Source organism: Ornithodoros turicata, chromosome 1 (genome assembly GCF_037126465.1).
Source record: "Ornithodoros turicata isolate Travis chromosome 1, ASM3712646v1, whole genome shotgun sequence".
Taxonomy (NCBI): Eukaryota; Metazoa; Arthropoda; class Arachnida; order Ixodida; family Argasidae; genus Ornithodoros; species Ornithodoros turicata.
Window position 1 is genome coordinate 130,251,064 of NC_088201.1, and position 16,468 is coordinate 130,267,531.

At 44.1% G+C, this 16,468-nt stretch overlaps 1 protein-coding gene across 1 annotated transcript in view; it reads left to right on the plus strand.

Moving 5' to 3' along the window:
- Nucleotides 1-16,024: 16,024 nt before the first annotated feature.
- LOC135385348 (uncharacterized) overlaps nt 16,025-16,468 on the plus strand; it is a 155,419-nt gene continuing 154,975 nt past the window's right edge. The window contains exons 1-2 of the mRNA XM_064614629.1: nt 16,025-16,172; nt 16,336-16,448. Coding sequence (XP_064470699.1) covers nt 16,364-16,448 — 85 coding nt within the window. The 5' untranslated portion in view covers nt 16,025-16,172; nt 16,336-16,363. The remainder of the gene's footprint in view (nt 16,173-16,335; nt 16,449-16,468) is intronic.

Here is a 16,468-nt window from a genome sequence, read left to right on the forward strand (position 1 = left end):
AAGGCGCCGACACTGGATGACGTCACCCGGATAAACCAACCATCAGGAGGCGCTCCTTCCCGCCGCAGATTTTGTGTGTGTCTGAGCGTGCGTCTGACCCTTTTTCTTGTTGTCTTGTCGCGTTTGCTTTGAAGTACTTTGAACTACAGCGTGTGGCCTAGGATTTCACGCCGTTGACGTGCGATGTCACAGCCAGGAAACCGGTGCTACGTGCTCGGGTGCAGAAAGACTTATAACGCGAATCCCGAGCTTACATTTCATCGACCTCGCAATGTCGAAACGAAACGAATGTGGGAGGCAGCGATCGCCAGCCACTACTGTGGTGTGGCCCAAGGGTTGAATGTTTCACGCGTCTGTTCCTGTCATTTCGCCGACGACGCCTATTTTGATGAAGATGTTGGCTTGGGCTACGGCAGAAACAGAAGCGGCTGAAGATTGACGCCGTGCCTACCACATTCGATCAGGAACGAGGGCAGGAACCAGTAACGGAGGTAAGTGACAATTTTGCGTGGTCACAGCTATACGCTGCGATGAAAAATATCAGTTGTCACAGTAAACATAATCGCAAACACCTGGCCTCGCCGCCGATTGTAATGTCACAGTCACACCGGCTACTAATGTACACAAATTATTACAATGATTGCAGCATCCTGACGCAATAGTACGCGTACTCTAGAGAAAAAAGATTGATGTGTTGTTGCTGTGCTAATTGTTGCCAGTATTATGAAGGAGTAACGTAACACTCCCACATGACAGCATTATTCTAATCTTATTGCAGCTAGTGGATGTTTCTACAGTTCATAGTGTAAGCCTGATGGTAGCATTCAGGGATGTGAAATCATCGCAATCTGTGTTTGGCTACGTCCGAGACACTTGCATCAGTATTCTACTGCAGCCTTGTTGCTAATTTCTGGCTCTATTTCAGGCGGCAGCAAGCACGTCAACGGAATCAAGTGGATCTGGTATGTTTTGTCAAGCCACGAAAATATTGCAATTCTTTTTGCACGTCCCACAAAATAATGGATATGTACGAGCCCTAAAAATTGTAGAGTTCTGTGAAAGGAATCTTGTGTGATGCGGCTGCCAGCATTTATAACGTAATGTCGACAGAAAAATAACTGTGCCAGTGAAATAGGGACCGCAAAGGGGAAGATTTATTTGCATAGTCATTTTTATATTTGTTATTGTACCTGCTAGGCCCTCAACATATTCTTTTGAGTGTTAACACTCAAGGCCATATTTCAGATGTGGAGGTCATGGCTGAAGCAAGTGCTGGGGACCCACTTCCCACTTCACGGCACATCTCACAAGGGGGTTGTCATCCCCGGATTCCAGGAAGAGGAAAACAATGGACACAGACTTGCATAGCGTATTAGTACACCAGATATGGATGTGCCAACATGAACCCTCCTAACATCCCTGTGGCAGCGTACCTGTAACCGCCCAGACTTCACACCACATTAATGTAGAACCACAGCACAACATAAAATAGCTTAGGTTTATTTGCCTCCCATACATAATGGGAGGCAAATAAACCTATGCTATTTCGTTATTCCCGCTCCGTCATACTCCACTGTACAATAAATCGATACAATTATAGGGTAATTCTTTATTCCCGTCACTACACCGCATTGACAATCTGCACAGAATTCAAAATATTCCCACCTCGGCACTAACTTAGTGCAGTACAGTCTGGATTTGATGCCAGAGCTAATACTGCCACGTGTAGTAGTTTTTGCTGTACAGATGGGTAGACAGTCTGTTGACTGCAACTGGAGATACAGAGTGACAAGACAAAACATCCCTCACACTGCAATGACGAAAATTACTGCAAGACGAAAATTTTGCTGACATAGGCACACTTGGTGTAAATGAGCCCTTGATCATCCCCCTTGCCTCCCATCAGAGGTTTAGGAGGATACTATTGGTGTGTGGTGTACGGATAAACCTATCCGTACACCACACACCTATAGTATCCTCCAAAACCTCTGATGGAAGGCAAGGGGAATCACCAAGGGCTCATTTACACAAAGTGTGCCTATGTCAGCAAAATTTTTGTCTTGCCACTACATGTCTCCAGTTCCAGCCATCAGTATGCACCAGCTTGTCTCTCTTGTCAAGTCACCCTTGCTTCGATGGTCCTAACGCTGATAGCCTTGATAGGACGTAGATGGGAACTCCCTCCTGATGGCTCGGACAACGCATCCAGGAACCTGTCGTCTGTTCCTTGGACCAAGGTATCCCCAGACCCATCTCGTGAATGACGAGTATGCCGTGAACCTTATGCAGCTGGAAAAGACAAATCCACATGACATTTCTTTTTGTTTAGCATTATATCTTGCGGGCATTTGCGTACCTGCCAAATCTCCCACAGTGTTGGGAAGACAATGGCCAGAACAGAAGAACAGACACTATCCCAACCTTGGAGTTCAAAGCCTGTGCATTCCTTTCTTAGTTCCAGGGTCTCCTGCATTTTGAATGTGGAAGGTTGGCAGGTGTGCAACATAGTACAACAGAAGAATGGTCCGCCTCTTTCAGGATGAACCCGATTCCAACAGCTAACTCCCTCCCGAACCAGCTTCCCTCCAATTCCGGCAAAATCCAATTTCTCCCAAAATATATTATGCTTACATTCTTCAGTAACACCTCAAATGCTTCTGTTTTCAGACTTGTAAGACTCTGAATGTTCAGAAGACTCTGAAGACTTCAGAATTCCCACTGGATATCTGTCAATCAGGGTTTTGTGTTGCCAATCAGGCCATGGCTAACTGGCATAATTGAGAGCATGTCGAGACTAGCTGAGGCGACTGTGTTGCTTCACTTTTCCTAATGGAATTGTTAGACCAGGATTCTGGGTCGTTCCACGGCTGTCGGCCACGCTTATGATTTATGGGGGACAAACTTGTGTAGGCCAAAAAGCTGCTGAGAATAGCCGCCCTTTTGTATACATCCCCTGTCCACTTTAGGTTCGACAATTTGCGTAACCAACAACACCCGACTAGCACCCGAGTTTACCCTTCCGAATCTTGATGGGAGGTCATTTAAACCGAAAAAATCATTACGGTCGTAATCATAGCAAACGGAAGAGCACTGCAGCAGGCTTACCTGTGGTCCTGGGGATTGAGTCGCCTAAAATGTTGATCATAGCGGCAGAATTGAGGCGCGTACACCACTAGAAGCTCCCTACGGAGGCAGATGTCCATGAGTAATGGGTGTTGTGTTATGCACTGCACGGCGGCACTGTTGCACATTTCTACCACCCTGGCAACAGAATGGCAACACAGGCGCTCGTCAGGCTCCTGTGGGTCGCAGACTCCACACACACACACACACACACCTGCCGACAACAATTTCAACATTCTAAACTATTTCGTACATCCGACGGCAACCATGCAAAGAGATACGTCACCTGAAAATGTCATCCCGCGGGTTAGCCGCAGCCACATCTCGTGCATGGTCGGCGGGTTCCAGAGGCATTGGGTCCGTAGTGGGTTCGTCAGAATCTCCCCCAGACAGAGAAACATCACTCTCGTTTTCAGACTCCATGTTTGCTACCTTCGCCTTCGCTTCGCGATCGGCAAACAGGCGCGGTTCGCATTTACCCAGGGCGCGCGCTGATTGGCCTTATCCGGGTGACGTTTGCTCCCACTTTTAGAGAGCGAGGGCGCAAGGATTCCGGTTTCCTTTTCATCGGATTGAGCGAAAAGTACGCCGCGGATCGAAATGGTATTTTCGGGCCCATTTCAGTGGTCGGCAAGGAATTAGAATTGACATTAGTTTTGAAATTGACCTCGGAGAATGCGACTGTCCCTTTAACGCGTTCTAATTACCTCAATAATGAATAAGAGTAATAAAGCTACCATGCGTGCTTATTGTCATATGTACAGGATACGTTACGTATACGACTGACCAGAATTTTGTTAAATTCGGGATGGATATTTTTTTCGCCAAAGGCGTTGAATATATCGATTCCCCATGAGACCTACTGACAGGTGGTGGTGTACCAATAATTAGTGCACTAGTTAATTAACTTCCATCTTAGTCTTCATAATTAGTGAAAACATGTTGACGCGTAATTACGAAGTTGTAGAGCGCAACATTGAGGTGCCTGCCCCGCAAGAATCGAAACCACAGCGCTTTTCTCTGCTTGAGCAAAAAATATGCAAAAATGCAAAATAATCGAGCACTGCGCAGGTTTTGTGGCCACTTTCTCCTCTGTACCCGGGAAGGGAGGAGGATGTCCCCGCTTTGCACAATGCCAAGGTATTAACATTAGCGAATACCAGCAGTAACCGGGTGTACGGACGTTTCAGTAGAAGGCATTTCTGTACAGGGCATTCTCGCACAATCATGTCGGTACATGCACGTTTCGGTGCACGGCCATCTTGGTACATGGACACTTCAGTACACGGACATCTTGGTGCATGGACATCTTGGTACACGGGCATCTCGGTGTATGTCATGCGCGGGATGGGGCGCATATTTATTTATTTATTTACCCTCGGGGCCGTGAGGCAATACAGAGGGGAGTGGGTTAATAATTTGTTAAAATATGTTAACGCAAGCAGCCTACAAAATATTTCCAAAATTGGATTCACATGAACAAAGTTGCACTCATTGCACAAATTGCACAGATAGGTAAATGTAAATAAAGAAAAAAATGAAGGAGAAAACAGTAACAGCAGAAATGCACAACCCGTAGAATGAAAAAGGGCTACATAGAGAGCATAAACACTTCTCAAATTGCGTGACGCATATGTTGCGCCCGTCGAGGGGGTGGGAGGTGATATGGGAGGAAGGTATTTTGAAGTGGCGACTCGGTGAACACAGGGGCGGAGTAGAGGGAGGGGAGAGATGATGGTATAGCACATGAGAGAGAGGGGCGCGCTAACCCTCTTGCTAACGTACAGACGTGGACAGATGGAGAGAGGACAGCAGGAAGGAGTATGGAACAGTGGGGTTAGCATGCGCCATGGGCCGACTTCAGGGGGAACTCTGCCGACAGATTTGGATAGTCCAAGAGGACAACCCACAACAGAAAACATGCGAGCATCCCCCAGTAGTCTTCATTGGAATGCTCACTGTATCAGGGCAACCACCAGGATTATTGGATAAGTTGCCCAACCCCATCCGATGACTTTGTGAACGAGGAGTAAAGCATGCTCGGGATAAATTATCTTACCGAGGTGTTTTGTAACAAACACCAAGGTTACTTGACGGGTGTAAAACACTGATGTTCATTTCTAATTGTACTAGTAGGAAAATTTATTGACGGTAACAACACACAAAACTTGCGTACTTACAACGTACCTAATGCTACGCATATGACGAAGTACTACGCGGAGAATTCTGCGGACATTAAGTCTCTGCTTCGAAATTTTTTTGTTCAACAGCAAATGTTTGTTCAAACAATTACGTAACACGGTCATATTTATGAACCAATACGGCAAATTTTCCCGAAGTTTTGTGGTCTTTTAGAAATACTCTGTGCATCATGGAGTAGTTGTGCTTAATACGGCTGTGCGAATACTGAATAAGCAAATACTTGTGTAGTTTATTAGAATTCTTCTTCTTTCGGTTATCTTTTTCTGAATTTCAAAACTGTCCAGGTGTGGAATGCTCTTCCACCATCTGTTGCGTCCATCTGATCTCTCTGATCTCTTCCAAGCTTTGACAAGGGGATAAGTACTTTGTTGGTATAGGGCCTCTTCTTCTTTCTTCCCCCTGTTTATTCTTGATTGTTATCATGTGTGTGAGTTATGATTATCTTGTGAGTCAGGTTAAGATGCCTGTTTAACGTGTTGCAGTGTAGCTGCTTGACCGGAAATGGACATCCGAATCAAACGTGGAACCTTGGAATTTCGAATCGAAGCGATTACTATTCGAAGCCAATTATATTGGGATAGTTCGGAAGCTGCGCCCATAAAGCTGAAAACTAAAAAAAAAAGAAGATAAGAAGGAAATGTGTGCTCCTACTGTCAAAAAAGAACGTCCGTGTACGGAGACGTCCGTCCCAGAATGCCCTGTACCGAAGCGTCCTGCACCGAAATGTCCTGTAGCCCTTTAACGCTATCTTTACATGAGCAAGGAGTGGAGTCGAAATTCATGTTCCTCTCTTTAAATTGTATTTGTTCATCCTTAACAATGTGCTCTTGTTCGCACTCACAAGGCTTCCTATGCATCTTAGCGTCATACCAAGTGATGCATGTCTCACGGAGACGGCGTTTTAAGCATTACGCCTCCATCATTACGCTTCCACTATGCATTATGTAGTGCTTCCAACGGGCGGTAAAACTTGTACTTGCATCCGTGTTTTTACCGCTTCTCGCATATTCCAATTTAAGATTGCAAGGACTGTCGTTGTGGACTAGTTAAAGTCTCTTATTTCACGTATGAATATCAGCATCACGTTATCAATAGCAAGCGCATAAAAGCAGTTTTAGCAGACCCTTTGTAAGGTTATGATGCCTTTCGGCGCCAATTTGCAATTGTGTGTTACTCAGAATCTTATTCACTTATTGGTGCAAGCTCTTACGGTTCGACGCAAGCCAGGTTATCAACTGTTTGCTAAAATTCTCTATCATTCTCACCCCATTTCAGAATAAAGCGAGTCAAACCCCTGAGAAAATTCCAGAAGAATGGAGATTACTGGATGCTGCTATCAAGTTTACCAACCACCTTTTGCGTCGAATGTCACTCTCTATATGCACTAGATGTTCTGAAAATAAGCACTCTTCCGCTTTCTGCTTGGTTATTTATTTATTTATTATTTACTTATTTACTTTGTTTTATTTTACTTTTTCAGGGGAGGGGGTGTTGGCAATCGACAAACCTCCTTGTTGGTGGTGGGAAGAGATGGTAACAGGCAAAATTTAGAATAAAGCATTGGAATGCCCTCATGACGAATCCAAGATCAAACTGGAGCGTATGATACAGTGATAACGTAGCAACAAGGTGCGAGGAACAAAGCCAAGTGCAGTTACCGAATTCGCTTTCGTAGCTTATAGAGTATAATTTCTTTTCAGCGTAACGCAGGGTAATTTCTGGATTTCCCTTAGACGCAGTCACAACATACGCCGAGATCTCAGTTGTCTCGCGATGTAAACCCCCAATTATTGAAAATACGCCGGCACGGTTCCCTTCGAAGTCGCGCCCGGGCGCACATACCTCCAGAGCGTCACTGGTAACGTTACCCCACTTCGTGACGCCGACAACGGCGAGCTCTTTCAAAACTGCCGCCACCACCACCGGGGTAACTCCTGCAGAACACACTGTAGAGGCGAAAACTGTGAAGACGTCTGGCCTCCGTCGCCGTTTTTATTATTTGAGTTTCTCGTACGAATTTCTGACACAGTGAAGCTCAGCTCTGCTTCTGCAAAAATGTAATGCAATGCTTGGGCAGTCTCACTAACGCACTTTAATATCTGAACAGAGAAGAAAAGTCTTCGGACGCATTGATCAATTCTTCTTTGTCAGCGCTAACCTTACACAACCTGCGTTACGTAGCTAACAGTCGCCGAATAGAAATTTGCCGTCAAGTTTAGGGGACCTTTAAAGGGACCGAAAAGCGAAAAATAACCCCCATATTTTTGCCCACTGTCGTGCACAACATCGTTGTTTGATAAGACACAGAAAGCATTACTTCTCAATTCGGCATATTTTTTACGTATAAATATTTTGAAGATTGCCGGAACATGGACGGTGCTGCCAGCGAACGGCGAAAAAGAGCAACTTGGGTTTCAGGTCCATGGCTCCCAGGGATTGGTCAACCCTTACCACGTGAGAGTTAATTTTGTAGAGAACAAAGCTGACGCACATTATCTTACAGCTAAACGCCATTTTAAAAATGACGCTCACCTCCGTAGCTTTTACGTTAATAAAGCATTCAGCTACTTCGCCGCTACGAGCTACGATCCACCGCGCCATCTGCAAGGCCGTCTGTGTTATCGCGTTTATTGTTTACGTCGTGGGTGGTCGTGTTGGTCGCGCGAAGAGAACTGAATGTCACGTTTGTGGTTGTTGTGTCAATTATTCGAGAGACCTGCATATGCCAGGTGCAGTTTTGGTGTTCGGGGATGCAAAAAGCATGTTCGTTCACCATCGGCGGCGGGCGTTTTCTACCACAAGATTCAAAAGGAGAGTGCGCGAAGACGAATGTGGTTCGAAACACTCGGTTATTAGATGTAGCAGTCGTGTGGTGTGTGCTGAGCTCATTTTGCTGCCGATGACTATGAAGGTGCCGTAGAAGGCGAATTGCGAAGACGTCCGAAGCACGCTGATGCCCAGTACCCAGTGGTTTTGCTTCACGGAGGTGACGAGTTCAACACAGCCTCTTAGGTATGTACAGGCGTCACACATGTATACATTATAGTACAGCGACGACGTATTCCATTTAACTTATGTTATCCTACTTGTCCCGTACTCAACATTGTCAACATCAACAAATTTAATTTTAGGGGCCTTCCAGTGTTGAAGTGGCGCAAGACTGCTTCGTGTGTGTGTGATCCAGGCACTCAAGTTGACATGACACAAATAGCTGAAAGCTGGTATGCAAAGTCTACAGATGGAAGCACTACGTGTTGCAGACATTGTGACATTTTTTTTTAGTTTTTGGACAGGTGCAGAACATTAGTATGACGTCAACAAGAGAAGAAGAATCCGATGAGAACTACTAGCTCGTTTGAAGGGTACAAGAATACTTCCTGTTGAGGTGTAGTTATGACTTTATGACTAAGGAACGCTAATTAATTTTCTAGAGATGCATCCTCTACACTTGAATGCCCAATTAAACAGCGAACGTTCATTGTCTTTGAAGCCCCACTACTGGAATTGTCAATGGGTGTGAGAGTTGCAGTGAGTCATGCAAGGTTACCACATCATACTGGTCCTAAATTTGCAGAGTTCCCCTACCTCGGACGCAACTGTCATTTCTCTTTATTGCTCTTCCGATCCTACCTTCTCAGAGATTAATGTGGTTCACCATACACTGCATGGGCACTTCCTTTCTCTACTCATGCTTTCGGTTCCTTGTTCTGTTGAATAAATCTTCACTTGAGTTTGCAGCCATCACGTTGTCTACTGTGTTTGCCCCTCATCTATATTGATGTGCTGTAACGGTATAGCACATCAACATGCCAACAACCTACCAAACAACCTTGCCTAGTCCTACTTTTGGATGGAAACTACACGATGTGGTAACATCCACATATATAAAGTTTGAGTCGACGGAGATTTGCTGTTTTTGTACAACCTTCATTGTACATTTCTTTTGTCTCACTTAGCATGCCTGAAATGTTCTAATCATCATCAAGATGACAGGTCATTGTTTGATCTGCAGCATTATTGTTCCTTAACCTTTTCACAAACAGAGAATACAAAAGTGAACAAATGGTAAAATATAACTAGCTTGTGAAATTCAAAAGCAAAAGACAAAACTGTTTATACTCTTGTTTATTTGTTGCAGTTTTTACAACTCTATCAAGTACGTCCTATCCTACGTACTATCCTACGTCCTTCCGGCAGGAAGTCCTACTCTGAAAAAACGGCTAGGAAGCAAGCGAGCTGGTGAAGATGATGCATAATGTAAAACCCCGAGACTAGGGAACACGACTTCGTGTTTGTGTCTGTCCTTTCGTGTTTCCTAGTCTCGGGGTTTTACATTATGAGTCCTACTCTATTCCCTAATTCCCTGGACAATAAAAAAGAAAGATATAGTTTGAGTTGTGACAAAATGTTGCTTCTGCTGTTATATTATATTTCAATTAAATGTTACGATGCATTTGTAGTGTACACTGAAGCCAGTTTCAATTTGCAGGGCTGTCAAAAGTACTTTACAAAAGTACATCTCAATTACAGTATCAGAGAAATTATGCAATAAGGTATTTAGTCATTTTGGAGCAATATGCACCCCAATGCTGCATGGTTAACTTTGAACCCAGATCAAGAGTTAATAATAATTGAAGTCAGCCCTCAAGTCCTTCTTTACAAATGTTAGTTGGTGACGTGATAATGACTGAGTTACAAGTACTCCGTTTAGCAAAACAGAGTTCATTAAGTGTTAAATCCCAATCTTGGTTCAAATATGAATTGACATTTGGAAACGTGGTCACCAAGAAGTATACTAAAAGGTTATGCACACAGTTCAGCTGAATGACACTGATGAAAATTATCTTACTTACTCCTCACATATACAATTGAGACATGAGTATAACCCACAAATACATCTATGCCCACAGGTTACTTAACCCTCCAGGAACAAACTAGTAATTATAATATGCTGTGACAGCAAAGAAAAAGCAATGAGCAAAACTTGCAGCAAACAAGAAATGAAAATATGCTGACAACATTTCTATAGGTCAGCACACTGATGGGAAAGCATCCCTAATAGCATGCATGACGCAGATCGAGATCCAGTGGAGCACTTTCTATTGTATTTTCTCGGAGCACCCCATATCCACCTTGTGATTGGCCGACAGGTGGTATAATGGAATTTCCTACAGAAATAATCGTTTTCCGTCCAGTTTGGCGTTCAAGTAGCGCGTAAAGACCACACGGCGGTGCCGTATGTGTTGCCATGCTCTTCGGTTTCTCGTATGTATGTAAAAGACACTTGCAGTACTTCGGTGTCAAGGCACAGTATTTCGAAATATTCGTTAGTTCTTATGCAATCGTCTGTCTGCTTTTCACACGCATTCTCTACCTCTTGGCAGCAAAAACTGTAGTATCCATCCGTAGTATCCGTCGGTTTGCATTTCACACATGAACGCCTGCACGACGAAAAAATAACGCTTGTTTCGGCTTACACAAATGCTTCTCCATGATACATGGAAATTTCACAAAGCAGTCCATGTTAACGGCACGGTGAGCTACTGCTGAGGACGAATGTGACTCCGATTAATCTCTGGACGAGGAATCTTCTGCTGCGAAGAACACACTTTCCAGCACGCTAACGCACGAACAACAGTTCTGTGTGAGCGACAATTCTGGAATGCGGAATTCCAGTGCACTCATGTTCAAGAAGCTCGACGTTCTTGACGTAGAAAGTGGTCACAAATGCCCACTGCCATTTTCGTTTTCACCGGATTAGCGCCCGGAAGTGCGCGTATTACATGCGTCCTCGACAAATGGCGCGGGGTCATGCAATTGTTGACAGACTGCTCGGTTTCCTACTAGGTCCCACGACATGCAATTATGAAAAATAAATTCGATTAGAGAAAAACTACAGCGATTTCAGCGGAGTTCTCTGATATTTGAACTTTTGAAGGTTCAAGCTTTTCGCTGAACATAAAGTTTCGATAGGTTTATATTCACTTTTCGGTTCCTTTAATGAACCGCGTTCCACATGCTGCGAGTAGTAGCCCAGAATTCTGAGTAGTAGTACAGCAAAGAAAAGCTTGGTAAAAGTTATCAGAGCTCGATTCATCACAGTTTCATTCTACTGCTGATAATTAGGCCACGTGCGCGATATCTCATGCGCAAATTCCCTTTCTCGCCCGTCCACGCTTTCTTCCATCTTCCTCCCTTCTCACCTCACGCTTTTCGTTATACACGGTGTCCCAGAAAACGTGTCATTGAATTCTAATAAAAAAAACTACGCCACCTAGAATCATGCGATCAATGGCATTTATTCTTACTAGGTTTTTTCCATCTCATGATGTGCATGCCATGTAACCTCAGTTTAATTATGTATTTTTTGCGGAGTGAATCTGGAAATTTACAGGTTAACTGTCACTTTTTTACCCTCTTACCGTCTTGTGCTGTTGCGGCTCTATTCCACCAGCTCTAGTATGTTTGTGGCCTTGTCTTCTTTTATAAATTTGCTTACAGATTTGCTTGATAGGCGCTAGAAACGCGGATGTCACGTCTGGGAACACTAGGCTGGGCGTTGCTGAGTCACCAGGCTGGACCAGGCACTATTCAATGGGCCACTGGGCTGGGCTGGGCTGGGCCGGGCCGCATAAAAACAAGAAGACCCACGACCGAGTCCTGACCTGCCACTTTTTTATGCACCCTTCATGTGCCGGGCCCGGAAAAGTCGGCCCGTGCAGGGCTCTACTCAGAGCTACAGCCATTCCCATTGCTAGCCATGATCATGTCAACCCTCTTATGTTGCTTCACTGGCGGCGATGATGGCTGGCTGATTCCCTCTCAACTCAGGCAAGGTGGTCCGGACACCATCAGTAATTTTTATTGAAAAAATATATGTTGTAGCCTGGCTCAGATTGAGAAGGGAACAGCAAGTACTATTCCTCTAGTTTCCGTAGTTCCCAAGAAAAAAATCCAGAAGAATATGGCAGGTCCGGCGCACTTTCATGCATAGCGATTTTAGCGTTCTATATCTTTCCAACGAACGCGTTAACGGCTTTGAATTTTTTTCCTCGCACTGTCACCTATGTTGGCTTCTAGTGCTTGGGCTCAGTTCCGGCGGGGATTTTGTTATTTTGCAGCTAAAAATACTTAAAGTTGCTGGCGACGACGAAAATCGCTCATATTCTTGCGGCTATTGCGGCACTTGTGTACATGCCAGTGAAACGAGAAAGGTATTACCATATAGCGGAGACTGAGCTCTACACACTAAATTTCAAAACACCCTTTTTAGTGTAATTCGGCGGTACCATAACTGACTCCCTTTTTGGTGTATATCGACACCCTTTGGAAAAGTTACACCCCTCAGAAAAGGTGTATTCCTTACACCCAAATTGGTGTATTTCAACGGTATCATAACTGACTCCCTTTTTGGTGTAATCCTACACCCAGTGGAATCTGTACACCCTTCTGGAAAGGGTGTAAATGGAGTGCACCAAGTCTCGTAAATGATACACGGTGAAATGAAGTCCGCGAACGCGTCTGAGGAATGTCTGAAGATGCCATGTCTGGGCCTTGGAATCCCAGCAATCTAATTCCAGCAACCACTGTAAGCCAAACTGATACAGATACATAAATGATACGGATGATACAGATGAATACATATAAACAAATAAAATAAAATAAAATATCGTAAAATATAATAAAAATAAAATAAATAAATACAGATATTAGTACAAATTTTGTTCACTTGAACATACAGTTGTTCATGGTTTCCTGTTTGTTAGTGCAGTATGTACCCTTGTATTCGTTATGCAAATGCTCTCTTCCTCTGTTCTGTGAATACACAACTTTTTGCTCGGCCAACCCTTTATCGTAATTCTTTTTTGCTGAATATGCACTGCACTTGCTTACCACACTGTATTGGGCTGACATCTGACATAATGTCCACAAAAACATTGGGCAGGACAAGTATTTTTTACTTTATGGTATTAGTTAATGATGAAGTCATGTCGTAAATATTACGTACTGACAGCACAAGAAGGTAATTCGTTATTCGCCACATATCCATTCATTGCCTTTTCTTAAGAAAATGTCAAACTGGAACACATGTTTCACCCACTGTGGATGTCCCCCAAATAAAAGTCTCATTAGTGTATATGTTGTTCATTTACACCACATTTACACCAAAATGTGATAACACGTTGGAAAGAGGGTGTTTCGAAACACTAACACCCCATTAACACCACTTCTGGTGACTGTTTTTTCCATAGAAGGTGTAATAGGGGAGTATATGCAATGTTACACCCTAATTACACCTCAAACACACCAAAAAAGGTGTTCTGAAATTTACAGTGTATAGTTTGGTATCAAATTTAGGAGTCTAGGCCAGGTTGCTGTGACGCAAGGAGGCGTGTACAACACGCGACATTTGAAAAAATGCGGTTTTTGAGCGCCCATATCTAAAAAAACCCACCTCGAAAATTCTTCAAACTTAGGCACATGCTTCCGTATATGATATTTGAGTGCACAGAAAATCGAAGGTTTTTCCCTTTCACAATAAATGTTAGAGCGCGGCAAAGTTTCAGTGTCGGACTGTGGTGCGTGCAATGACCATGGAGGCACTGCGAGAAGTTCACTGATCGATATTCGCGTTTTTCTTGAGACAGTGGACCGTGGTACTTGTAGTCTACCCAAGGAAACGTCCTTCAGTTAGCATGAAAGCATAGACAGCGATTTCTGTGTCCGTCGGCGAATACTTTGCCATGTCAGGAACCGCCGCTGCTGCTAATGAACAGCGAGGAGAGTAACAAGACTAGCGCCACCAGTACTGGAGCCGTAACCTTCTTCAGGTACAAAACCCAAGTTAGTTTGGAGTCATTAGGAGAGTGAGTGGTTCCTGTATCTGTTACCACTAGTGATTTCTTTTGTAACAGTTGTGTTTTGGCACTGTTTCGACTCGCTGTTGCTTTGCCGTCTGTTTCTTCGCCATGAACATGAAATTAGGTAAAGCCTGTGTCTGCTGCACAAACTACATGAACAGGGACAGACAGAAGATACTATTTCAAAGGAACTTTGCCCGTGTATCTTCGCTGGACAATGCGTTGATGAGAAACGTTCGGACGCCTGAACAGTATTGTAACGTGTGCGAGTCGGATTATCTTTGCCACAACTGCTAATGTAATCAATCAAGCGTAAATAAATAGCGACTCATCGTTACTGGCATGGCCTAAAAACGCGAATATCGACCAGTGAACTTCTCGCAGCGCTTCCATGGTCATTGCACGCACCACAGTCCGACACTGAAACTTTGGTACAAACAAACGTGTTTCAAGTTGATCTGGTGATGATGTCGTAACCCCTCTAACTGTTTTGTGGGGAATGACTTCATTTGGCCTGTATGCTGACAACCCTGTACCTAATACTTATTTCTTCCTTGTGCTTGTCAAGTGAAATATCAGATACATTTATATATCGGTACTCGTACCTGTAAAGGTGTTACGTTGATGAGGAACCATGAGGGCCTGTACTATAATACGACGTTGCTAATTAACTTCAGCTACCTTCATTTTACTGAAAAATCAAGACGACAAGCACTTGGCGGTGCAAAGGGCTTTGCATAGGTCAGGTGTGGATTCACTTGCTGGATTGCTTGAACCGTCATGCCTGTTCTTTTAGCCCCAACAAATTATCATGAAAAGGGGAGTTGCCTTAGGACGCTTTTACTCTTGTCATTGAACTCAACAGGGCCGCTACAAGGAAACCGTATTTTTTCACAATTAGGGGGCTAATTTACTGAAGTGTTTTAATGAACCTTTTAGTTAATGACTTTAGGGAGCACATTGCAATTGTGGTATTAAAGTCTGATGTCGTGTATTTACGGTCGCATGATGTGCTCGAACTACCGATGAAACACAAAAATAATCGCAGCGTGCGCTACAGGCCTAACTTTTTTGGTTCTGCCGGCTGTTGGTAACCGCAAGTGATTGGCAAAAGAGGCGACAGTGACGTCGATATCTCCGACCTCACTTAACGCCACGGATACACGTTATACGCGATTCAACAAACCCCTAGCGTCGTATTTTTACGACCTTTGTTTCGTCTTCGTTTTTTCCTTGTAAGGAGCTTTGCGCGCCACCATTACATATCAGCGCTTATCGTACTGGTAAAGGACAAGAGCCGTGTGGAGCAGGATGAAATGAGTGACACGGCGAGGGACTGCGAACACAAGAAGGAAGCAAAGGAAGAAAAAAAATAAAACAGAGATTGTGAAATATATAAAGAAGTGCAATTGCAGCTCCTGGCACGTCAAACGTTGGACATTGGAGAGACAGATATGTGCGCAGTGCCTGACTCCGCAAGCAGCAAGTTATGCAGCTGTGGTGAGACGTAACGCTACGACAGTGAAGTATTGCTATTAAGCAAGTAATCAACTTTTCAATGAAATTGTCAATGGCCCCAAATATAGTGTCATTGTTGTATAACTGAATGCGATCCCGCAGCAAAAAGAAAGAAAATGGTTTGATATCTGTATCTCCTCTGGTCGAAGGAAGAACTCAGGAAGGGTGTACACATCATATCTAGCGCAAACTTTGTGTTCCGCGCCCTTCGTCGACGGGCGAGGTGCAAAGACTACGTGGCCCATAGGTCGATGTACGCAGAGCGTCAGCACAATTTGGCACGCAGCGCCATGTCATAAATAACGGCCGTGGACTCTTGAAACATTTGCAGCACCGAATAAAGAGTGCATACTATACGTGAATTTGGAGCCAGTCTCAAGTCGTTAGTTGTAACTTCCTACTACAACGAGCGGTATCCCACGTTTGAGCTCCCCCGCTGCCTAGTATTCATCGATATTTCTTCTCCGGGTAAGTCGTCAGAACTTTTCGGAGTATGTCTCACTGTACATGATTCCGTATTCCACGCGCAAGGCTTCGGCTGTGTGTTTACGCGTTTCGAAATCATGACTTCTATAATTAACCTCGAAGTGTGAGGGAAATGTTTTAATTCGTCGTTGTAACACATTTTCAGATTACGGAGGAATTCGGCTCGCTTCTGCATGAAAGATATTGTGTTCAGCATGTCCCTTTGGCTCTCAGTCTTCCTTCTAACTTTGCCATTTCCGTATGAAGGAAAGCCTACAGGTAAATACTTGATATTTATT